The sequence below is a fragment of the Chlorocebus sabaeus genome, chromosome 14 (assembly GCF_047675955.1).
Source record: "Chlorocebus sabaeus isolate Y175 chromosome 14, mChlSab1.0.hap1, whole genome shotgun sequence".
NCBI classification, from domain to species: domain Eukaryota; kingdom Metazoa; phylum Chordata; class Mammalia; order Primates; family Cercopithecidae; genus Chlorocebus; species Chlorocebus sabaeus.
The window spans coordinates 86,660,167-86,685,369 of record NC_132917.1 but is presented as its reverse complement, the minus strand read 5'-3'; the positions used below and the strand labels follow the sequence as shown (position 1 = coordinate 86,685,369).

Sequence of the window (25,203 nt, the reverse complement as noted above, 5' to 3'; positions counted from 1 at the left end):
ATTTTAACATTCAAATGTGGTTTTAAAATATGCCTAACCATTAATGTATCATTAGTTTCTTTCTCCAGATACTGAAGAGAATAATCATGGGCTGGGAAAGAGTAAAAAAAATGACAAAATGTTTGTACCACATCATCTTTTAAAAAATCTATCAAGATTATCTTTTATTTATTTACTTTTTGTTTTTTGAGGTGGAGTCTGTCACCCAGGCTGGAGTGCAGTGGTGCGATCTTGGTAACTGCGACCTCTACCTCCCAGGTTCAAGTGATTCTCCCACCTCACCCTCCCGAGTAGCTGGGATTACAGGTGCCCACCATTACGCACCCCTAATTTTTGTATTTTTAGTAGAGATAGGGTTTCGCCATGTTACCCAGGCTGGTCTCAAACTCCTAACCTCAGGTGATCTGCCTTCCTCGGCCCTGCAAAGTGCTGGGATTACAGGCATGAGTCACCACTTCTGGCCTATCTTCACTTTTAAATACCATGTTATTTCAGCCCTAAAGTGATGATTTTAGGCTCTTGAAATACTGGATATATCACCTAGATATGCCTTTTGACCAAACTGAGTATCAGTGCCATAAAGAAATAGTTTAATCTTGTCATGTTTGAAAGCTCAAGTATTCTTGTCTTTTATAGCCAGCTTGAAAGTTTCAGATTTATTCTCAATTTTTCCTGCAACATGCTCAAAAGACACATGTTCAGTTGACCATGATAAGCTTGTTTAAAAATTTTTCACTCTTTCCTTATTGCTTATTTTGCCTTTTTTCCTCTATGAATAAAGCAAGTGTATGCACAGCCTCTTTTTTCCAATTGTGGAGATGAAAGCAGAGGATAATATAATAAATCTTTATGTACCTATCATGCAGAACTAATAAAATCTATCTTTTATTTATTTACTTTTTTGGTAGAGACAGGGTTTCGCCATGTTGCCCAGGCTGGTCTTGAACTCCTGAGCTCAAGCGATGCACCCACCTCAGTCTTCCAAAGTGCTGGGATTATAAGTGTGAGCCGCTGCACCTGGCCCAGAACTAATAAAATCTAACGTTTTGTTGTATTTGCCTGCTTCTATATTATAAAAGAAATAAAGCATTATTACAAAAGTTGAAGTTCCTTTACTACCCCTTTCCAGTTTCATTCTCTTCTTTCCCATCCTCTCCAGAGAAAACCACTATTGTGAATCTTAAAATTTATATGAATAGTATCATACTATAGATACCATTCTGTGTCTTTTTTCTCCATTTATCATTGTTTTTGAAATATGTTCATATGGATAAATGTAGGTGGGGTACAATGGCTCACACCTGTAATGCCAGCCCTTTGGGAGGCTGTGGCAGGAGGATCACTTGAGCCAGGAGTTCGAAACCAGCCTGGGAAACATAATGAAACCCTGTCTGTATAAAACAAGACAAAAAAAACCAACAGCAACCACAATAAAATGATCTATGTATATATAGAGAGAGAGGGAGAGCATGCTGTAGTCCATTGATTTGAACTACTAGATGAAATTACATTGGTGTATCACATTTTATTTTTTTGTTCCCCTTTTGATGGATATTAAGGTTATTTTCAGGTTTTGCTATGTGTAAAAGTTTAGGACAGTTGTATACTCAGAAGTGGAATTGCTAAGTAAATAGCTGGGTTTAAATTTTGCTAGAATTACAAAATTGCTCTCCAAAGAAGCTTTACTAATTTATATTTCCAGCAGCAGTTCATGAGTTCTTTTTTTCCATACCTTTTTAATTGGTATTGTCATACTTTTTTATTTTTGAGAAATGTTATCTTGTGTTAATAATTCTCTCAGAGCTGTTAAACTTGATCATTCTCTTTTCTTTGCCCTTTCTTCCTGTATCCTGATTCCAAAATACCTTTCCAACTAATTATAGTAAGTAATCATTAGTCTGCATGGAAAAAACTCTTTTATCATACACTTTAAGCAGTATACATAACAAAAGCTCCCCTGTGCACTGCACATAAGAGCCTATTGTTTAAATATACACCTATAACAATATGTTAAGTTGTTTGTTTCATATATACTGTAGCTTTACCAGAATTGAAAAGTGAAGTATTTGCTCTTTGGCCTCTGAATGTTAAGGTGCTAGGGTTCTATTCTAGATCCTCTGCTCCTTTCCATCTTTACTGCCACTAGTTGATCTTATCTAACCCCATGCCTTTAAATGCCATTGATTTTTAAATTTTTATCTTCAGGGCTGACTTTGTCTCTAAGTGCGTAATTGGCATCTCCACTCAGATGTCTTAAGGGGTATCTCAAAATTGATATGCCTATAAAAAAAATCTTGATTTTCCTTCTCCCACCACTTTCTCTTCTTCCAGTCTTTCTACTATGAGAATTTTTTTTTATTTTAATTTTTGGCATCATTAAAAAATTAAACATATGTATACTCTGGGTTACATTATAATTGATGAGTTTAATGAGACTTCAATCCCCCATTTGCATTTTTGTTTTTGAGGTTTGGTGTCAAATTTCACTGTGGCAATCCAGTGTGAAAAGAGGAAAGCCCAATTTACTGTGTAAATGTCCTTACCAAAGGAATCTCATCTGATGCAAGGATTTTAAGTAGTCTTTTTTAATTTTATTTTTTGAGACGAGGTCTCGCACTGTCGCCCAGGCTGGAGTGCAGTGGTGCCATCTCAGCTCACTGCAACCTCAGTAGTCTTAATGGAGAAAAGTGGGAAAGGAGTCGCCGGACAGATAGATGAGAACAGTATATATATATATGCATAGTTCTCAAGTATTTTATTTTTAGCATAACCCACATTATAAGTGGTGTTTTAGTTCAGCAAAGTATCACATGAAATTTATGTTGTTAATGTGAATTTTATTGATTTTGAAGTTTTTTTATATTTAAGTTTGTTTTTGAAATAGTTTTATAATTGTACAATTATAGGCATTGGGCATTTTTACCCAATTAGTAAAATACACATAAGTAAAGCCAACAACAGAAAGTTGTTTGTAACGGGAACTGTTAACATTTTATTTTTCTTCAGTGAAGGATTGAATCAGTAAATTATGATTTATTCAGGTTTCAGGATAGTATTCAGCTATAGAAAGATGTTAATGATGCATCATTTAATAAGAAATCAAGTTGCAGAACAGTATATATAGCATGATAGCACTCTGTAAATAAGTAAATAGAGGATGCGTTTGTGTAGGTGTGTAAATAAATGATAAGTGGATAAACAGAGGTCTGGAAAAGGTTTACTTCTCAGGAGAGAAGTTGGATTGTTTGAATCGTCCTTATTGTTTTCTCTTTAACTTCTTATTATGGAAATTTTAAGCATATGCAAAAGCAGAGTGAATACCCAAATGAATCTCTATGTACCTATCACCCAGCTTAAACAATTGTCAACTCCTGGCTGATTTTACTTAATTTATATTCATCCCACCTAGTCCCTATGTTTTCCCCTGGGAATCCATATACATTTATCCCTCGGTGTCCACAGGGGGATTGGTTCCAGGATCCCCACAGATACCAACATTTGTGGATGCTCAAGTCCCTTATATAAAATGAAGTAGTATTTGCATATAACCTACGCATATCCTCCTGTATACTTTAACCTCTAGATTAATTATGTAATACCTAATACAATGCAAATGCTATGTAAATAATTGTTATACTATATTGTTTAGGGAATAATGACAAAAAGCTTATCCGTGTTTGGTACAGACACAGCCTTTCATTTTCATTGTTGTTGAATATTTTTGATATTGAATATTTTATTGTCTTTGGTTGGTTGAATTTACAAACACTGAACCCACAGATATGGAGGACGAACTGTAATTTCATCTATAAGCATTTCCATATGGATTTCTAAAAGAAAAGCATTGTATCCTTCTATTCCTTGGCGCATCTTTTCAGTCCTGGGGACTTGTATCCTACAGTGCTTGGATGTGTGCATGTACATTGCCTTTGCACTGTATTTTCTGTTTCTTTCTGAAAGCAACAGTCTTAATTATTGGATTTCTCAGACTGGTCCTTTAATTTTCTTATCTTTTCCATGTTCCATTTTGAGGATAATAATGGTTAGTGCCTTCCTCATAAGCAGGTTGTGAGGCTCACTTCATTGTCTGGCATAGTAATTGCTGTATAGATAGGTTCTAAATATTCTCATCATTATCATGATCAATTTTGTCTGTATAATCTACTTTTTGCAAAATTTCCTCAACTTTATTTTCCATTTTTTCTCATGAATTCTTTATTTTGGCTATCTTAACTTTAATTTTCAAGAAAGAGTTCTCAGTTTCTTATTTTAAAAAAAAATCATTCTGTTCTTCCTCATTGGTGCAGTATTTTCTTTTGTTAATGATAGTTGTCCTTTTGAAATTTTCTTACGTTCTGTATACCGTTTCTCAGAACTTCTCCCAATCGTCCTCTTCTTTCCTATCCCACTTCTCTTTTTAAAGAAAGAGGTGGGTGGGAGGGAGGGAGGCAGAGGAGAGAGTGGAAGGGAGGAGGGTAGGGAAAGCTAGATTTAAATATAGGCTTTCTGAGTACCTGCCCTCCCTAGTCTTTTCAGGCATATAGACTGAGCTACAAAAACCAAAATGTTAATTCATTTAATGAATATCTATTTTAGCCCTATTATGTGCTAGGCATACTGCTGGGCACTGGGGTTAAAATCGTGAATATTACAGGCACAATCACTGCCCTCTAGGTATGGGGTAAATTGCAGATAATTGAAGAAATATAATAAAAATTAAAAATAATAAATTTAATAATCAAATGGATATTTATAATTGCAAACTGTGATATGCACTAGGAGAATGTAAAAGAGAAATGTAGAATCAGGGATGGCTCCTTTCAGGCACTGATGAATCCTGAAGGAAGATGAACTATTCAGTTTGTGGGGGTGTGGGAAGCGGTGTGCCAACTTGGATGGCTAGCATGTGTGAAGGCCCTGGGGCCAAAAAGAACTGAGCATTCCTGGCACAGAAGGAAGGTCTGGGAGGTTGGGTACTGAGCAAGTGGGAGGGATGGCTGGAGAGGATGAGCAAGGAGGTGAAGATGACAGTTTTTACAGCTGTTAGAAGAGCAAGGTTTCTCAAAGACAAATTCAAAATAAGACGTGCTGTAGCAATGCAGATAAAGTGCAATGCGAGTTAAGAGGAAAAGTATTTTGGGGAGAATCAGGGCAGCATCTGAGTATAGAGGGATTAGGTGTACTAAGGCACAATTGAAATATTTCAGGCTGTGTTCAGGAAACAGTTTGACAGGAATGCATGAAGGGGAGCAGTGGGAGGTGAGGCTGGAAAGGTAAGTTGGAGTCAGAGTTCTGAGATATCAGGCTGAGGAATTTAAATTCTTTTGTAGACATTTGAAAGCTTTAGCACATTATAAGCACAGAGCACAGGTGCAGGGAGGGACAGTCCATTGTGATTGGAGGCAGTGGGACCTGAGAGGTAAAGGAGTGGAGTAGGGGAATGGAGTAGGTTAGTCTAGTGAGAATGGAGTAGAAGACACAAGAACAGGTGCAGAGTGAAGGTATAAACAAGGCTGAGATGCTCTGAGCCTTTGAGCCTGGAAAGAGACTGCAGGGCCATTAACAGACACTGGAAATACAGGGAGAGGAACAGGTCTAAGAGAGGAGTCTTCACTTGGGCTGATCAGACTAGCCCCAGGAAATCAGTGGCTATTTGGTTTACCTGGCCTCTGCAGCGCCTAAGCTTTTGCTGGCAGGAAGGATTCCTAGACAGCATTGTTGCGTTGGTTAATAGTGGAATGTTGCTTGTTGGGAGATTAAATACAGCAGAGTAGGTACCAGGATAGAACTGGGGACAGGGCCGGAAGGAAAAGGCTACATTTTGGGAGTGAAAAAAGAGAAAACTAACCAAAGTTCCTGAGATGTCTTTGTTGTCTTTCCATGGCCCCATCCCACCCCTAGCCTGTTGCTGCTTTGAAAAGCCAAGATTTAACAAAGTCATTCCTCTTTCTTAAGATGTTCCCCTATTAAAATGCAGATGCCTCTGGGGAGGGGTAATCTGTTCAGCCTTGTCACGTATTAATACATTGTCATGATTAGGTGCTTTCCAGGTAACAGCTTTCTGACAGCAGCTCCTTGTAGTGTAAGACAGATGATGAGTGTATTTTGATTGGAAGAGAGGGTTAAGGGAGAGGTTCAAAGGCGGGGCAGGAAATAGAATTACCATATGCTCCAGCAATTCCGCTTTTGGGATCTACCCGAAAGAATGGAAGGCAGGGACTCAAATAGGTATTTGGATGCCAATGTTCATAGCAGCAGCATTCACAATAGCCAAAAGGTAGAAGCAACCCAAGTATCCATTGACAGATGAATGGGTAAACAAAATGTGATGTATCTGTATAATAGAATATTATTCAGCCTTAAAAAGGGAGGAAATTCTGACTTATGCTACAACAACATGGATGAATCTTGAAGGCATTATACTAAGTGAAATGAGCACTTCAAAAAAGGATGAATACTACATGATTCCACTTTCATGATGTACCTTGAATTCTCAAATGTAGACGCAGAAAGTAGAGTGTTGGTTGCCAAGGGTAAGGGGAAATGGGGATTGAGTTGAGTGACGGTACAGGGGTTCAGTTTGGGAAGATGAGAAAAGTTCTGGAGACGGATGGTGGTGATGATTACACAAAAAATGTGAATGAATACACCTACTTCCACTTAACTATATACTTAAAAATGGATACATTACAAATTTTATGTTATGTATAATTTTGGGTTAAAATAATTTATGTATATTTTACCATTAAAGCAGTGGGGCAGGTGTGAGTGCTGAGCTATGGTGGAATTCTGAGTGGCAGAGATGCATGAGAGCTCCAAGCTCTTATATATTGATGACACTGTGTCTAGAGGGGCAGGCCATGCAATAAAAGGGAGGCCCAGGTAGGGTAGTACATCCACCTAGCTACCTTTGTCCTTTTATTTTGTTTTCTTCTGTGCTTTGATTGGAGTACCTGAAAGTGAGTTTGCAAGTTATGGATCTTTGGGGTCAAGCATAACGTTTGTGAAGTTTAAACCAATTTGTTGAATCAAAACACATCTTAAAATAATTTTCTAGTATTTTTAACTTAAGTGTTACAGATTTTGATATGATTTGGCTCTGTGTCCCCACCTAAATCTCATGTTGAATTGTGATCCTGAGTGTTGGAGGTGGTCCTGGTGGGGGGTGATTGGATCATGGGGGTGGTTTCTAATGGTTTAGCACCATCCCCCTAGTGGTGCCTCATGATAGAGTTCTCATGATCTGGTTGTTTGAAACTGTATAGCACCTCCCCTATCTGTCTCTCTCTCTCTGTCTCCTGCCTGCCATGTGAAGATGTGCCTGCTTCCCCTTTGCCTTGCACCATGGTTGTAAGTTTCCTGAGGCCTCCCCAGAAGCTGAAGCCTATACAGCCCACAGAACTGTGAGCTGATTAAACCTCTTTTCCTTATAAACGACCCAGTCTGAGGTGTGTCTTTATAGCAGTGTGAGAACATACTAATATAGACTTACTGTTTTTTAAAATGCTGTAGAAATATGTAAAATAAAAGTAATTGTTCACCAATTTCTTTGTCTTGGCCTCAGCCCCCTTACCCACTGGTAGCTACTATTTGAGTACTACACGAACTGTCCTGCAGTTTGTTTTTGTTAGTCTAACATTATGTCATTTTATACTACACACATTTATTACTCAGGTCTACAAATTTGAGCCCTTAAATAAACAAATTTTGCATTTAATATTAAATTGTGATCTAGCATATGCAAGATTAAAATTCAGTTTCTTTAAGGCTTGCTGAATAATAAGTAATCTTCTAAAATAAATACATATCTGTGTCATGTGTTGTTCATGATGGTGTTTATTCAAGGATTTTAAGTTTTCCCCTCCAAAACTTTTACAGATTTCAATTCTACAGTGCATGATTGTCTTTTTCAAATGAAATATTTGCCCCTACATAAGCAAAATACAACATTAAATGAAATTTTTAAAGGGAGTGAAAAAATCATCTACCTTCCTCACAAATTGATTGTTTCATATTTAATTTTAGTTGTTATTCATATGAATGTTTATTTTATACTCTGTAAATACCATATAAAAACACATCATTGGCATTAAGTGAGAGTGACACTAGGCAGTCATCCTTCTAGAATTTTAAAGTCCAATTCCTGTTAGCAAGCTGGATCCTCAGAAACCCTTCTCCATCCTCCTGTTTTACTTCCCACAGCAGTGCCTTTGCTGAGCTGTTTTCATAGTATTCCTTTGCTTTTTGTTGTTGTTGTCATTGCCCAGGCTGGAGCACAATGGCGCAATCTGCTCACTGCAACCTCTGCCTCCCGGGTTCAAGCTACTCAGCCTCCCAAGTAGCTGGGATTACAGGCGCCTGCCACCATGCCCAGCTCATTTTTGTATATTTAGTAGCAACGGGGTTTCACCATGTTGACGAGGCTGGTCTTGAACTTCTGACCTCAGGTGATCCACCCGCCTCGGCCTCCCAAAGTGCTGGGATTACAGGCGTGAGCCACCCGCCCAGCCCTCCTTTGCGTTTTTGTGGTGGATAAGAAAACAGCCACATGAAGATTATTTCTATAACTTCTATACAATTATTGGTACAGTCAATAAAGATTATATACTTTAATATTACTTAATATTAAAAGCCATGGAAGAAATTTATCTTAGAAGCTAGCCTGAAAAAAAGTCTTTCCTAGTGAAACCGTGTTGCTTTTACCAGTGAGTGTCCTACAGCCCAAAACATGATTAACTTTTATGTTTTAGCTGTTGAGATGCTCACAGCTAAACTTAATCTCAGTTGCAGTAGCTTTTATTAGCCTAGGCCACTGATTCTCAACTGGGGCTTGGGAGACATTTGACAGTATATGGGGCCATTTTCATTTGTCACAACTAGGAGGAAAAAGGGTGCTGCTACTGGCATCTAGTGGGCAGAAACCAGGGTTGCTGCTGAACACCCTAGAATGCATAAAACAGCTGCCTCCAACAAAAGAATTGCCCAGCCCAAACTGTCAATAGTGTGGTTGTTGAGATACTCCAGCCCACATTTATGGAATCGACTCACACTTTTGAGCGTTTTAAATTTATTTTATTGTATCTGCCATATACATCTTTTTGATAAACTGCTTCAAGTTTTTTTTTCAAGTGGAGCATGTAAGTCATAAATAAACGTGACTTTAAATTTTTAAAGTTTCTGAAATGTACATGATTTCGATATTCTTTTGTGACATCCTTTTGGTTTTGGTTCACCATATTATAGAATGTTTGTACTATCTCCTTTTAATTTTTATCTTTCTGTTCATTATTATTATGTGTTAGAGATTTTTTTGGAAATCATGATGTACCCTTTAACTTTTTTTTTTTTTTTCTTGTTACAAGGAAAAGGTGTCTTACTCTCAAGGGATTTTTACTTTTGAGGCTCAAATGTTTTTTATATCCCTTCTCTGAGCTTTCATTTATCATTATTGTGAAATGTCATAAGATTTCATATTTTCTTATAATCTGATTCATTGTGTTTGTAAATGCCGGTTTTAAGTTGGCTTTTAAAACCCAACTGTTGGTCTAGTGAGTCAATGTATTGCTCCCCTGGGCTCTTGCTACCAATGAGCTGCATGTTTTTGATGCTGTTTTTAACATTATTTTTACTTCATTTTATTTTTATTTTATTTTTGAGATAGGGTGTGTTGCCCAGTCTGGAGTGCAGTGGTGCGATCATGACTCACATAGCCTCAACCTCCGTGGCTCAGGTGATCGTCCCACCTCAGCCTCCTGGGTAGCTGGGACTACAAGCACGAGCCACCTTACCCAGCTAGTTTTTTGTAGAGAAAGGGTTTCACCGTATTACCCAGGCTGGTCTCGGTCTCGGTCTCCTGTGCTCAAGTGATCCGCTTGCCTGGGCCTCTCAAAGTGCTGGGATTACAGGTGTGAGCCACTATGCCTGGCCCCATTTTTATTTGCTAATTTTAAAAAAATTTAACTGAAATTTAATTAAATTTTAATTTTTAAAAAATTTTAATAATTCCCATGAGAGCCTGTGATAGGTAGAAAGAGTTCTCTGTTTTTGTTGCTTTCTTTATTGGTGTCCAGATTATTTTCAGAATATTTTCACTGTGTTCCACATCTACTGATTATGAAACTAATTTTTTTTTAAATTTTATTTGAGACGGAGTCTCGCTCTGTCTCCCAAGCCGGAGTGCAGTGGCACGATCTCGGCTCACTGCAAGCTCCGCCTCGTGGGTTCACGCCATTCTCCTGCCTCAGCCTCCCAAGTAGCAGGGATTACAGGTGCCCGCCACCACGCCCAGCTTATTTTTTGTATTTTTAGTAGAGATGAGATTTCACCGTGTTAGCCAGGATGGTCTCGATCTCCTGACCTCGTGATCTGCCCGCCTTGGTCTCCCAAAGTGCTGGGATTATAGGCATGAGCCACTGCGCCTGACCATGAAACTAATTTTTTAGTTACTTTGCTTCCATCTTTAGTTGTTGATATTATAACATGGTCATATTTATAGCAGAAATTGTTTTTATGTGTATAATATCCCTTTTTCATTTGTATCAGGTGTGGGGTTGTAATGTTACTTTATTTTTACATGCTTTAATGTTTTTTAAAATAAGGTTTGTGTTTTTAGAAACTAGTAGACTCACATACATGTGGTATACCTGTATTTGCAAGAAATGATACAGAGAGATTCTGTGTACCCTTCACCTACTTTCCCCCCATGGTAACATCTTGCAAATCCGGAGTACAAACTACAGAACATTTCCATCAATACAAGGATCCCTCATGTCGCCCTTGTATAGCCACACCTACTTTCCTCCCATCTCTGCCTTCTCCTTAGCAGCCACTAATTCTCCATTTCTATAATTTTGTCATTTTAAGAATGTTGTATAAATGGAGTTATATAGTTATGTAACTTCTTGGGATTGGCTTTTTTTTCACTCAGCATACTTCTATGGAAATTAACTCAAGTGTTTACATGTATCCATAGTTCATTTCTTTTTATTGAGTAGTATTTCATTATATGGATATACCAGTTTATTTAACCATTCACCCAGTAGGACTTCTGAGTTGCTTCCAGTTGTTGGCTATTATGAATAAAGCTGCTATAAAAGTGTACAGGTTTAAATTTCCGCCAGCCAATGTATGAGTGATCCTGTTTTTCTGCATCTTCTCCAACATTTGTTGTTGTCACTGTTTTTCATTTTAGGCATTCTGATAGGTGTATGGTGCTGATTGTGGTTTTAATTTGCATTTCCTTCATGGCCAGTGATTAAGAACATCTTTTCATGTGCTTATTTGCTACCCGTATCTCCTGTTTGGTGAAATGATACTTCTCTACTTTTCTGTGTCTTCAAAATTCTCTTTGATGAAATGTTTAAAAGTGAACCTTTTTTATTTCTGGTTTTTAATTTCTTTTCCTACATCAGTTGCTTTTTGTTACCAGTATGTGGATGTTCTGTCTATAATTTAAAACACTGGGAGAATGAGCTTCTATTTCCTTCTCCCTGCTATTTGCCATATGAATTTGTTTTTGTTTTTGTTTTGAGACAGAGTCTCGCTCTGTCATCAGGCTGGAGGTGCGGTGGTGTGATCTCGGCTCACTGCAAGCTCCACTTCCCGGGTTGAAGTGATTTTCCTGCCTCAGCCTCCCAAGTAGCTGGGATTACAGGCACACGCCACCACACCCAGCTAGTTTTTGTATTTTTTAGTAGAGAGAGGGTTTCACCATGTTGGCCTCTATCTCCTGACCTCGTGATCCACCCGCTTTGGCCTCCTGAAGTGTTGGGATTACAGGGGTGAGCCACTGCACCCAGCTGAAATTTTTTTTTTAAATAAAGAAATGTTCTGGAAGTTTTCTGATCAATACAAGAAAGAAAAAACATATTTCTGACCCAATACTAAATCTTTCATTCTATGTAGGAGCACTTGAGTCTTTATAAAACCACCTCAGTGTTAAATTCATTTATTGGTTTTTTTCAACAAATGCTTGTCGGCCATGTCAGGCACAGTGCTAGGCACTGGAAATAAAATAGTGAGTCTTCCTCCAAATAAAAGGAATCTAGTGGCCAGGCACAGTGGCTCACGCCTGTAAATCCCAGCACTTTGGGAGGCTGAGGCAGGTGGATCACCTGAGGTCAGGAGTTCGAGACCAGCCTGGCCAACATGGTGAAACACCACCTCTACTAAAAATGCAAAAATTAGCCAAGTGTGGGTGGCGTGTGCCTGTAATCCCAGCTACTTGGGAGGCTGAGGCAGGAGAATCACTTAGAACCCGGAAGACAGAGGTTGCAGTGAGCTAAGATCCACCACTGCACTCCAGCTTTCTTGGGCAGCACATATACTAAAATTGAAACACTACTGAGAAGATTAATGTGGCCCTGCACAAGGATAAATACAAACTTTGAAGCATTCCTTTTTTTTTTTTTTTTAAAACTTTGTCCACCAAGCCTCTACAGTATGGAGCTGTCAGTGGGACTGGCACTTCACACTGAGGGAGGACCATGTGGAGAGGCCCTGAAGTTGGAGAGAGCCTGAATCCAAAGAGATCTGCAGACAGGCCTGGGGTAGGGAAGGCATTTCAACAAAAAGAGCTGTGACCAATGGAATGCTCCTCAGTTTATTTCATATTCCTCTCTGTGTAACTTTGATCTTTGTAGTTTTAAATGTGATCAACTAATTTTTACATTGCTGACTTAGTAATGTTTTCTGTAAAATTTTAACCTTTTGGGGGGGATGTGGGGAAAGTTTTTTATTATAGTTAAATATACATAAGAAAATTTGCCATTTTAACCATTTTTAAGCATGAAATTTGGCATTTTAATTAAATATATAATGATACTTTGAATGCTGTGGTCTTTTGAAGATTTTAGATAGGAATTTCTGTTTCAGTCTAACACATGCTTTCTGGGACTTTCTACCATTAAATAATGCTTTGTTTATGGATTAATTCATTTATTCATTCAGCATCTATTTGTTGATTGCATTCTGTACATTCAGCTTATTGTTAACATAGTGGGACGCAGTCACTACTCTGATGCCATTTATATTTTAGTATATAATATGTGTTCTTGGTTTTTGAATGTGGTATTTTTGGATTAAGCCACCCATGCCTATTGAATGTGAATCTACTTTGGTCTTAATGAGTTTGTACAGTCTATTTGAGGATAGTTTTAGTATTTTAAATAGCACCTGGGTTAATTAGAATACTATCTGGCAACTCTATGATTAGAGTTTTGTTCAGACTTTAGAATTAGTGTTACATATACTTCATAAAACATAATGGGTGATATTTTTGCTTTTTTTTTGTAGTATTAGCTAAGGAATATGTTCAGCAGCAAATAACAGAAAACTTTACTACAGTGGCTTATAGCAGAGTTGTGGAACTAGGCCTCTTTCACCTCTCATTGCCTGTCCCTGCTTCGAGCTGGTTATCTTGTACGTGTGACATGGGCCTTTCCATCAGTGCTTTCTCAGAGTCAGGAGCTGACCAGCAGCACACCAAGGTGTGGTCATGCATCCTAACCAATTCCCACTCATCTGGGACATTCTTAAGATACATTTATAAACTGCTTCAGCAGTAGCACTTTATATTTGTACATGTGTGAGAATTTACAAAGCTCTTTGACATGTGATCTCATTCAATCTTCACAAATAAGGAAAACAATTCAGCTTGCTGAAGATGACAGTGAGGAAATGGCAGAGATGGGGTTCAAACCCAATTATCTCTAGTCTAAGTCATATGTACACTAGAACAATCAGGCAGAAAAAAAGCCCAATGACTCTCTGGCATGTTGGTTTTGTAGATTCTGGAGGAAACGCCTGATGCCAGGTGTTGCCGCATTCTACTGCATTCTACTGATATTAAGGACTGGAGTCCTTCCAGTCTCATCATACAAAATGGCAATCTTGAAAACAGACGGCAGGGTACAGTTGTTTTTATTTTTTAGTAAACTTATTTTTTGAACAGTTTTAGATTCAGAGCAAAATTGAATAGAAAGTACAGAAGATCCATGTACCCCTGCCCTCACACGTGCATAGCCTCCATCACTATCAACATCCCACACCAGAGTGGTACATTTGTTACAATTAGTAAACCTCTATTTACATGTCGTTATCACCCAAAGTCCATAGTTTACATAGGATTCACTCTTGGTGGTGTACATTCTATGGGTTTGGACACATGTATAATGATATCCACAATTATAGTATCAGTAAATACAAAGTAGTTTCATTGCCCGAAAAATTCTCTGTGCTGTCTTTATTCATCTTTTTTCCCTACTAATCCTTGGCAACCACTGATTTTTTTTTTTTTTACTGTCTCCATAGTTTTGCCTTTTCTAGAATGTCATGTAGTTGGAATCATACAATATGTAGCCTTTTCAGATTGGCTTCTTTCACTTAGTAATATGCATTTAAGTTTCTTCCATGACTTTTCATGGCTTTTAGAGCTCATTTATTTTTAGTACTGAATAATATTCCATTGTCTGAATGTACCAGTTTGTTTATCCATACACCTGGTGAAAGACATCTTGGTTTCTTCCAAGTTTTGGCAGTTATGAATAAAGCTGCTATAAGTCATCCGTGTGCAGGTTTTTCTGTGGACCTATTTTTAATTCATTTCGATAAATACCAAGGAGCACACTTGCTGGATCATATGGTAGGTGTGTGTCTGGCTTTGTCTTCCAAAGTGGCTGTCCCATTTTGCATTCCCATCAGTAATAAATGAGAGTTCCTGTTGCGGCACATTCTCACCAGCATCTGGTATTGTCAGTGGTCTGGATTGGGCCATTCTAATGGGTTTTTGGTGGTATCTCATTGTTTTAATTTAGTCCCCAAATGATATGAGATGTTGAACATCTTTTCATATGCTTACGTGCCATTTATATTAATATATCATCTTGGTGGGTTATCTGTTCAGGTCTTTTGACCATTTTTAAGTTCAGTTATTTTCTCATTATTGAGTTTTAAGAGTTCTTTGTATGTTATGGATAGCAGTCCTTTATCACATATGTCTTTTGCAAATATTTTCCTGCGGCTTGTGGCTTGCCTTCTCATTCTTTTGAAGGTCTGGCTATTTTTATTATGAAATGATTTTTACCTGCCATACCTTCTTATTTCATTTTTCCTTTTGGAGCATAGGAAATACATTTTTTTTATACCTTAGTTTGTTTTGTGCTGCTATAGCAGAATACCTGAGACTGAGTTATTTATTCAGAGTAGAATTTTATTTTATGCAGTTCTGGAGTCTGGGAAGTTCAAGATCAAGATGCTGGCAGGGTTGGTTGTCTGGTAAGGGCTGCATTCTCTGGAGGGTAGGCATGCTGTGGTCTCACATGGCAGGAGGAAGGGCAAGGGAGAACTTTCTAAGGGCATCTGATCCATTCACGAGGGTGGAACCTCATGGCCTAATCACCTCTTAAAGGCTCCACCTCTTAATACTATCAGAGTGGCAACACCTGAATTTTGGAGGGGACATATTCAAACCATAGCAACCACCTTTGTCTTGAGTTTCAAGTGTACAACATAAAATTAGTCTGGCCTTTTAAAAATCCACTTACCTAATCCATTTTGATTGGTTATCAACTTGAATGTTTTTGTAGTAAGTTTTATTTCTAAGTTTATTTTTGCGTCCTCTTTTTCCTACAACATTGACTCTTCCTTTCTTGTACCTTCTAATAATGAGAAATTTATACCTTTTTCAAAATACAAATGGATGGCTCTGTGTTTAAATACTTCTCTAGTCATAGTTTTTTCCATGTCTCCCATCTGTTTACTTATTTTCACTAATTCAGCTCAAAGAAGTTTATTGAACACATACCATGTTCAGGTACTCTCTCTGGGTTACAGACTCAGGATGCAAATAATAATGCAACTTATAATATGTATAGGGATGTATCAAGACACAAATTATAAAATAATACAACTACAGGCTCATGTAGACATCAGGCTTTATAAACAAAACTGGATGGAATTTGCTTTATTTTTACCCTTTTCTTCCCATCTTTATATAATCAATAATAACTTTTAACATTCTATAACTTTTTATATCATTTTAATGGCATATGTAATTTATTGCTGATTTCAGCCTCACAGATTCTTGACACTTCCTCTGTCATTCTACTAATATTAATAAATATTTTATTTTCCCATTTCAGTGTTAAGAGAAATGAAGTGTTTTCTGCAAACTCCCTTACTCCTTTAGAAAAAACATAGTGCTATAAATGTCAGACAGGCATTTCTCTGGTCACTCTTGCTTTCCCTTAGATGTGAAAGCTTCCTAGGGTCTGGATTTCACCAGAGGTAAACCTATAGTGACTCCTGATTTAGCCAGGAGGAAGGAAGTCTGTGCGCCAGTTTTAGGGAACAGCTTGTATATGACAGCTCTCAGAACTTCAAGTCTCAGAAATTCTAAAACAGGTTTGGATGGTTGCCAACTCTTTAACATGTTAAAGACATTGAGGGTAGGGCAATGATCTTTTGATACTACCATGATTTCTTATAAAGAAGATTGTAGTAGGCATATAATCTCAGACTACAGAAGGTTTTTCTCTAGTAAGGAACCACCTCACACTGACACACATACACATATTCACTGTATCTATCCTAGTTTCTCTCATTTTTCTGAGGACCAGTGATAAGCTGGCTCCATACCGAACAGACACTGTCCATAGGCTGGTGAATGGGGAGCTCTACTTGGGTCCTAAAGCCTTCTCTTTTCTAGTGTGGCCTTTACAAGGTCTGGAGCTGTTCCTCCCATTTGTGATTTTCCTGGGTGTCACAGTTACTCCGAGCTGGCTGCTTTTCCTAAGAGTCAAGAGTGGCTTCAGGCCACTCTCCAGATTGGTCATCTGGTGTGCATGCTCACTGAATTCACATCAGTAGTAACCCAGATAGCATACAATTTAGAAAAGTCAGTCTCTTGGTCAACAAGGACAGTAATTAATTTAAAGGCACACAAATAACCTTGGGAGTCCATCTGCCACTGCTGTTATTTATTGGAATGGCTCATAATTTGGCTGTGTCTCTTTATTCCATCCTGTTGAACAATCCTGACTGTACACATTATCTTTCAGCGGTCTTGCGAGTGGCTGGTTCCTTGCAGAAGAGCACAGAAGTGATGAAGGCCATGCAAAGTCTTGTGAAGATTCCAGAAATTCAGGCCACCATGAGGGAGTTGTCCAAAGAAATGATGAAGGTGACTTAGGGCTAGCCCTGCTTTCCTTTCCAAACCCCGGAGTCACTCTAAGCAAGTAGCAGTGGTCCAGGGATGAGGGTGAGTGGGGATGAACAGACTACACCTGCTAGACAGAATTAATTTTAAGGAGTAGCTGTTAACATTGATCGAAACCATTTGAGCTCAGCATGGCAGAGTCTGGGTCAGATTGCCAGAGTGTTCTGTAGAAGTAGCAAAAGTCTACCCAGAGCTCTAGAGGAGGTGGGGGATCCAAGGAGCAACCATTTAGGGATCAAGGAAATAAAGTTTGTAGGGTCCAACATAGGCAAGGAGAAGGAAAGAAACTTGATTTACAAAAACAGGCAGAGACCATATTTGGCCTGCAGCAGCAGGTCAAATTTGCTGATCCCTGTTTTAAACTAAAAAAGGAGAGACTGAGAATCAATAGAAAGCACGTAAATACCTGCCACCCCCAGGATCAGGGTCTGGCAAGGACCTGTACTCGTGGCCTTCAGACAAAGACAGGGATAAAGAAGGCATTGTTGCCGAGCCCCAGCAGCCACATACTGTCCTATCTCCTAGTCTGTTCTTCTAGCCATCTTGAGAGGGAGGGATTTTTATCCTCTTTTTACATAGACAGAAACTGAGCCTTTGGGTCATCAGGTAGTTTCCCTAAGGTCACCTTGGTTGTAAGTGAAGATCTGGAGTTGGGGCACTGATGTCTGACCTTATCACTTGAGTTGTCACAGTGGAAATGAGGATGGGAGGTCCCTCACACAGATGCTGTTTCATGCTTCAGACCTGTGACTGACAACCAAGAGTGTACACCTCAAATTCTTGCATAGAGGCTGTGCGTAGAAATCGTCTCCCTTCGTCTCAGTGAATTTCATTTATGAACTTGAATTGTATACAGGGTTTAGGGCATGGGAGAGAGGGGCTGGAAAAGAAAATTGCAGAAAAACAACGTAGAAAGCCCAGGGCCCAGGTTGTTTGAATGAGAAGTCCTTGGGCAGTAGCAGTAAGGAAGGAATGGGTCAGGAGGGTATGTCCTTTGCAAATAGCATGTAGGTGTCTTGCCCCCAAGTTGGTGATCACTGTTCATCTAGAACCAGATAATAAGATCATTCTTGGAGTGCCTTCAGGCTTGCTCATTTTAACTCAGAGCCACCAGGATCTGAGAGGGAAGCCTTTTTCAGAATCTGGGATCTTTTTCATAATGGTTTCTGAATATTGGGAGTAATACAGATTTGGAGGAAGGCTTGCGTCTGGTAGATTCTGAAGGCCCCAGTAGGGGCTCAGCTTCACAAGGGCAGGAACACATCTTAGTCATTCCGTTTATCCCCAGGCCTATTGTGTGGCACAGAGCAGGACTTTGATGAATCGTTGCTGATTGAATGAATAAATAAATGACAACTTCTACCTCCAGAGTGTGAAGGGCTATTACAGTTAGGATTCTGGTGGACTCTTTTTAACCAATTAGCAAGCATTTATTGCACTTCTTTTACAGTAGCTCCCAGTACTAAGATGATACCATTCAGGAAGGCCCTAGCGTTCCACCTGGGTGAACATGAATTTGAATTTATTTTTTCATTTTGGTTGGATAGAACAGATATGAGGATGGGCAGAATAGGGTGCTAGTTAGATTCAGGCAGGCAGGATAGAGGGTTGCTTTAAATCTGAACCCTTCAGCATAGTCACTGAGAATTGTACCCTGGCTGAGTACAAGGGAGCCAGGGCTGGAGCTGCTACATGTGACTTTCTGCTCCTTGAATCACCAGAACGTCAAGGTACAAAGCAAGGGACTTAGTTTTTTCAGGTGGCAAGACAACCAGGGTTTTCTTTTTCTAGCAGCTTCTCAGAAACCTGAACCTATGCCCTCCATCACAGCCACTCAACCCCCCAGTACCTGTTGTGCCCAGGGAGGTCAGCAGCCCCCTTGTTGACTTTGGAGGTTGCTGTTCCAACCCTTTGCTTCAGTAACAAACAAAGAACATTCAATGGGGCCCTATCTGGGAGTTGAGGAACTGCTGAGCACAAAGACTGCAGGGCTAGGTTGGGTTGGGCCAGTGTTAAAGCTATTTGCTTGTGTCCTGCAGTGGTGCTGTGCTGCCTTGAGAACAGAGGAGGCTGACTGGCTGGCTCCTGCACGCTGCCAGGCACAGGACTTCCAGAACAGTGTCTGGCCTTTACTTTGTTGGGTCCAGAAATATTGTCTTAGTCCTCCCAGGAGTGGGTGATCAGATTTTGGTTAATTGATCCTTGCAGATTACCCCATTCTGGCAGATGTAACCTGGACAAGTTGAAGTCCTCTCCAGGCTTTTTTTGGCTTCTGCCCTGCTGTTGGCATTTGTTATCACAGCGTCTACTACGGCTCCAACTACTTTTCATACCATATTCCAACCCCTGTGTTCACGAATTATATTTGCAGCGTTAGGGCAGATGCTTCCCAAAACGGCACTGGAAATACACTCATCTGTCAGCGAGCTGTTTCTCAGGTGCTGCCATTATATTGAGTCTGGGTTACCTTAGGAAGCTCTGCTGACAGCCAGTAGTAGCAATCCCCACCCCTAGGGTGTTAGATTTAGAGAGCCATTTCCCTTTGGGTCTTCTGCATTTCTGCAGAGAGGACAACATCCAGTGTTTCCTTTGGCCAGCTGTCTTGTGTGTCAGCCCTTGAAAGGATGGACTGGACTTAGGCTCGAGCTCGGTCTAGGTGATATGTAGGGTGTCTGATGGGAACAGATTTAACAGTTGACCGAAGTGACATATTTATTCTGTGTTTAGGCTGGGATCATAGAAGAGATGTTAGAGGACACTTTTGAAAGCATGGACGATCAGGAAGAAATGGAGGAAGAAGCAGAAATGGAAATTGACAGAATTCTGTTTGAAATTACAGCAGGTATGACCATGAGATCCCTCCTTTCTTCTCCTTTTATGGGCATTCTTCCTGCATTCACTAAATTAGCTAGTAGCTTTTTCTTTAGGCATTAACTCCCTTCTACATTTTTAACATTTTAGAGTATACAGCTTATTTCTTGAAAAATAAGCACAATATCCTTATAACCATCTTTTAAAAAAACACAAATAATTCTTAAAATTTTTAGAGTTTTCTTGATTTTAAAGGAAGATACTGCTCTCATATACTGCTGTTGGGATTTTAAATTGGTATAGACTTTCTTGAAAGCGATTTGACCGTAGCCATTCAAAAGCCCTTGCCCTCGCCAGGTGCAGTGGTTCACGCCTGTTATCCCAGCACTTTGGGAGGCTGAGGTGGGTGGATCACTTGAGCTCAGGAGTTTGAGATCCGCCTGGGCAATCATAGTGAGACCCAATTTCAAAAAAATATGTATTTAAAAAAAAAAAAAAAGTATTTGACCTAACAGATTGACTTCTGGGAGTTTAATGAAATAATTAAGAATGTGCTGAAATATTTAACTCAAGGATGTCTGTAGTAGCATTCTTTATAACAATGAAAAGTTTGAAGGCCAGGTGCAGTGGCTTATGCCTGTAATCCCAACACTTTTTGAGGGAGGCCGAGGCAAGTGGGTTGGTTGAACTCAGGAGCCCAGCCTGGGCAACATGGTGAAACCCTATCTCTACAAAAAATATATAAATTAGGTGGGTGTGGTGGCACATGCCTTAGTCCCAGCTGCTTGGGAGACTGAGGTGGGAGGATTGCTTGAGCCCAGGAGGTCCAGGCTGCAGTTGGCCATGATCATGCTACTGCACTCCAGCCTGGGTGACAGGGAGACATCCTGTCTCAAAAAAAAAAAAAAAAAAAGAAAAAAGAAAAGTTTGAAACAAACTAAATGCCTAATAAAATCATTTGTGTTATATTTATTTTAATGGTATACTATATATTGTGATAGATGATACAGAAATATACTCATTAACATGGAAAGTTATTTATAATATGTGATTAAAGCCTTTTTACTGAAATACATACTTTTGTGTAAAAACATGTCTATAGAAGTCTGGAAGGGAGATGATAAAAATAGTAATCTCCAAGTGATGGTTAATGAGTTTTTAAACTTTTTACTTCTAGATTTTCTGAGTTTTATGTTTAAAAAATGGTGGGGTTTAATTTTTATTTGTTCATTTGTTGGTTTTAAGTTGTTGGGGAAAGGAAGACAGTTACTTCAAGAAAATATTTTGTGAAGATTTATAAACAGTTTAGTTTTATTCAGAAAGAAGATTTAAAGTTTTCAGTAGCATTTAGGAATTTAGATTAGGAGCTTCAGAACCAAGATTCTTAAAATCCTTACAATTATTATGACTTTGGCATCATTACAGGTAGCTATTTGCACATTTCCCAGAGTGAGTAAAACCCCCCAAAACAACTTGATTTACGGTCCCATTTTTGTATCTGGTCAGATTGGTCCAGGAATGAAAGGCAGGGAAGATTGAGGGGCTGCTTCCTTAAGCCAATGTGGTGTTCATCTTCGCTCTTTCTTTTCAGGGGCCTTGGGCAAAGCACCCGGTAAAGTGACCGATGCCCTTCCAGAGCCAGAACCTTCAGGAGCGATGGCTGCCTCAGAGGAGGAGGAGGAGGAAGAGGCTCTGGAGGCTATGCAGTCCCGGCTGGCCACACTCCGCAGCTAGGGGCTGCCTACCCCACCGGGTGTGCTCACACTCCTCTCAAGAGCTGCCATTTTATGTATCTCTTGCACTACACCTCCATTGTGAGGACCATTTTGGAGAAGGTTCTGTTTGTCTCTTTTCACTCTCTGCCCAGGTTTTGGGATCGCAAAGGGATTGTTCTTGTAAAGATGGTGTAAATAAATGCATCATTTTTAGGAGTATGTACAGAAATATCTTATTGTGGGGAGGAAAAAGAAATCCATCTTCTCATGAAGCAGTTCTGAAAATACAGGTGATTGCGTGAATGTCGAAGATTCTACTTTTGTCTATAAAACACTATATAAATGAATTTTAATAAATTTTTGCTTTAGCACTTGGCCCCATTGTAGATTGCCCTGTGCAGTAAACTTTCAAGGTGTTGGCTGCCCCAGATTGCTTCATTTGTTGGGCGTGGAAAGAGTTGCGATGGCCAGGCATATGGGATTTGGAAGCTCAGCAGAACTGACTTCTGCTCTGTGGATGCTGCTCCCCAGCTTTCACAGACATGGTATGGCAGCCATTCTTTTATCTGTTTAACCAAGAGGATGCTTGGGAGTTGTGCTGCTTGTCCTGTTGGCTGGTGGCTGTAGTATGTCCTGGGGTGTGTATGTGGGTCTATTTAGAGCTTCTGTCCCTTCCTTCCCATTGCAAGTTGCACTCAGATCAGACAGCTGTAGGACTAGGTCTCTTTCACCTCTCATTGCCTGTCCCTGCTTTGAGCTGGTTGTCTTGTGCATGGGACATGGGCCTTCCTATCCGTGTTTTCTCAAAGTCAGGAGCTGACCAGGAGCTCACTAAGGTGTGGTCATGCATCCTAACCAACATTCACTCATCTGGGACATTCTTAAGATACATTTATAAATCATTTCAGCAGTAGCACTTTGTATGTGTTGAGAGTTTACGAAGCTCTTTGACATATGCGATCTCATTTAGTCTTTACAAATAAGGAAAACAGCTCAGTTTGGGAAGTATCAGAGCTGGGATTCAAACGCAGATCCTCTGGTCCAAGTTGTATGTGCACTGAACTAATCAGGCAGGAAAAAAGCCCAGCCACTGTCTCACAGATCGGTTTTTGTATATTGTAGCAAAATCCTGAAACAATGGGGTCCTTCCAGTCTCATCATACAAAATGGCAATCTTGGCTGGGTATAGTGGTTCATGCCTATAATCCCAGTGCTTTACAAGGCTGAGGCAGGAGGCTCTCTTGAGAATAGGAGTTCAAGACCAGCCTGGGCAACATAGCAAGATCCTGCCTCTACCAAAAAAAAAAAGAAGTCATTCTTGAGTCCAGAGGACCCTCCTATTACTCTTGATTTCATCTTTATAGTTTTAAAAAGTTTTTTAAATAAAGGATTTTTTTAAATCAGTTGTAGGTTCACAGCAAAATTGAACAAAAAAATTTCTCATATATCCCGTCCTCACACATGCACAGCCTCCCACCACTATCAATATCCCACACCAGACACATCATTATCGCCTGAAATCTATAGTTTACATGAGGATTCACTCTTCGTGTTTTACATTGTATGGACTTGGACAGATATATAATGATATCTTCTACAATTATAGAATCATATAGAATAGTTTCACTGCCCTAAAACTTCTATGTGCTTCACCCGTTCATCCCTTTCTTCCCTAATCCCCCAGCAACCACTTAAAAAAAATTATTTTAGGTTCGGGGGTACATGTGCAGGTAAACTCATGACAAGGGGGTTTGTTATACAGATTAGTGACCCAGGTACTAAGCCTAGTCCCCAGTAGTTATTTTTCTGGTCCTGTCCCTTTTCTCACCCTCTACCCTCAGGTAGGCCCCAGTGTGTTACTCCTTCGTGTCCATGTTATTTCGCTTCCACTTGTAACTGAGAACATGCAATATTTGGTTTCCTGTTCCTGCATTAGTTTGCTAAGGATAATGGCCTCCAGCCCATCCATGTTCCTGCAAAGGATATGATCTCATTCTTTGGCAACCACTTTTTACTGTCTCCCTAGTTTTCCCTTTTCTAGAATGTCATATTAGAATCATACAATATGTAGCCTTTTCAGACTGGCTTCTTTCACTTAGTAATATGCAATTAAGGTTCCTCCATGTCATTTCATGGCTTAATACTGCATTTATTTTTAGCACTGAATAATATTCCATTGTCTAGATGAACAGTTTATCCATTCACCTATTGAAAGACTTCTTGGTGGTTTCCAAGTTTTGGCAATTATGAATAAAGCTGTTGTAAACATCTGTGTGCAGGTTTTTCTGTGGGCATGTTTTTAATTCATTTGAATAAATACCAAGAGCTTCAGTGCTGGATCATATGGTTTGTCTCGTTTGACTGTCAAAGTGCACCATTTGCATTCCCACCAGCAATTAATGAGTTCCTGTTGCTCCACACCCTCACCAGCATTTGGTGGTGTAAGCCTTCTGGGTTTTGGCTGTTCTAATAGTTGTGTGGTGGTACCTGATTGATTGACATTTGCAGTCCCCTCATGACATGCTGAACGTCTTTTCATATGCTTGCTTCTCAGTAACTTGTCTTTTCAGGTCTTTTGCCTATTGTTTAATTGCGTATTTCTGATTATTGAATTTTAAGTGTTGTCTATTTTGGATAACAGTCCTTTATCAGATGTGCCTTTTGCAAGTATTTTATCCCAGTCTGTGGTTTGTCTTCTCATTATCTTGACAGCGACTTCCACAAAGCAGTTTTTTATTCTTATTGAAATCCAGCTTATCTGTATTTTTCATGGATTGTGCCTTTAGTGTTGTAGTTTAAAAAATCATCACCAAACCCATAGCCATTCTATATTTTCTCCTGTTATCTTCCAGGAGTTTTGTGTTTTACATTTAGGTCTGTGATCTACTTTACTTTTTATGAAGGATGTTAAAGTCTGTATCTAGATTTTTCTTTCTTGCTTTTTTTCTTTATTTATTTTGCATGTGCGTGTCCAGTTGTCCACCATTTGTTGATGTTGAAGACTTCTTTTGAGACAGGTCTCACTCTGTCGACCCATGCTGGAGTAGAGTGATGCCATTTTGGCTCACTGCAACCTCTGCTTCCTGGGCGCAAGTGATCCTCCCCCAGTGCATGCTATCATGCTCAGCTAATTTTTAAAGGTGTTTTTGTAGAGATGAGGTTTCACTATATTGCCCAGGCTGGTCTCAAACTCCTGGACTTAGGCGATCCTTCCTCTTTGGCGTCCCAAGTTGCTGGGATTAGACATGAGCCACTGCCTCTAGAAAGACTGTCTTTTCTCCATTGTATTGCATTTGCTTCCATGTCAAAGATCAGTTGACTATATTTGTGTGGGGCTATTTCTGGGCAATTTGTTTCCAGTGATCATGTCTATTTTTTCACCATTACCACCCTATCTTGATTACTGTAGCTTTATAATGAGTCTTAAAGTTAGGTAGTATCAGTCTTCTGACCTTTTTCTCT

General features: G+C 39.4%; 1 protein-coding gene and 1 non-coding gene across 2 annotated transcripts in view; both read left to right on the top strand.

Annotated features, from left to right (window-relative positions):
• CHMP3 (charged multivesicular body protein 3) overlaps positions 1-24,011 on the top strand; it is a 61,073-nt gene extending 37,062 nt beyond the window's left edge. The window contains exons 4-6 of the mRNA XM_007969981.3: positions 17,058-17,179; positions 19,943-20,057; positions 21,618-24,011. Of these exons, the coding sequence (XP_007968172.2) occupies positions 17,058-17,179; positions 19,943-20,057; positions 21,618-21,760 (380 nt within the window). The 3' untranslated portion in view covers positions 21,761-24,011. The remainder of the gene's footprint in view (positions 1-17,057; positions 17,180-19,942; positions 20,058-21,617) is intronic.
• LOC119627405 (U6 spliceosomal RNA) lies at positions 12,304-12,405 on the top strand. Its single transcript, XR_005243601.1, has one exon. It is a non-coding gene; the product is annotated as a U6 spliceosomal RNA (small nuclear RNA).
• Positions 24,012-25,203: the final 1,192 nt, after the last annotated feature.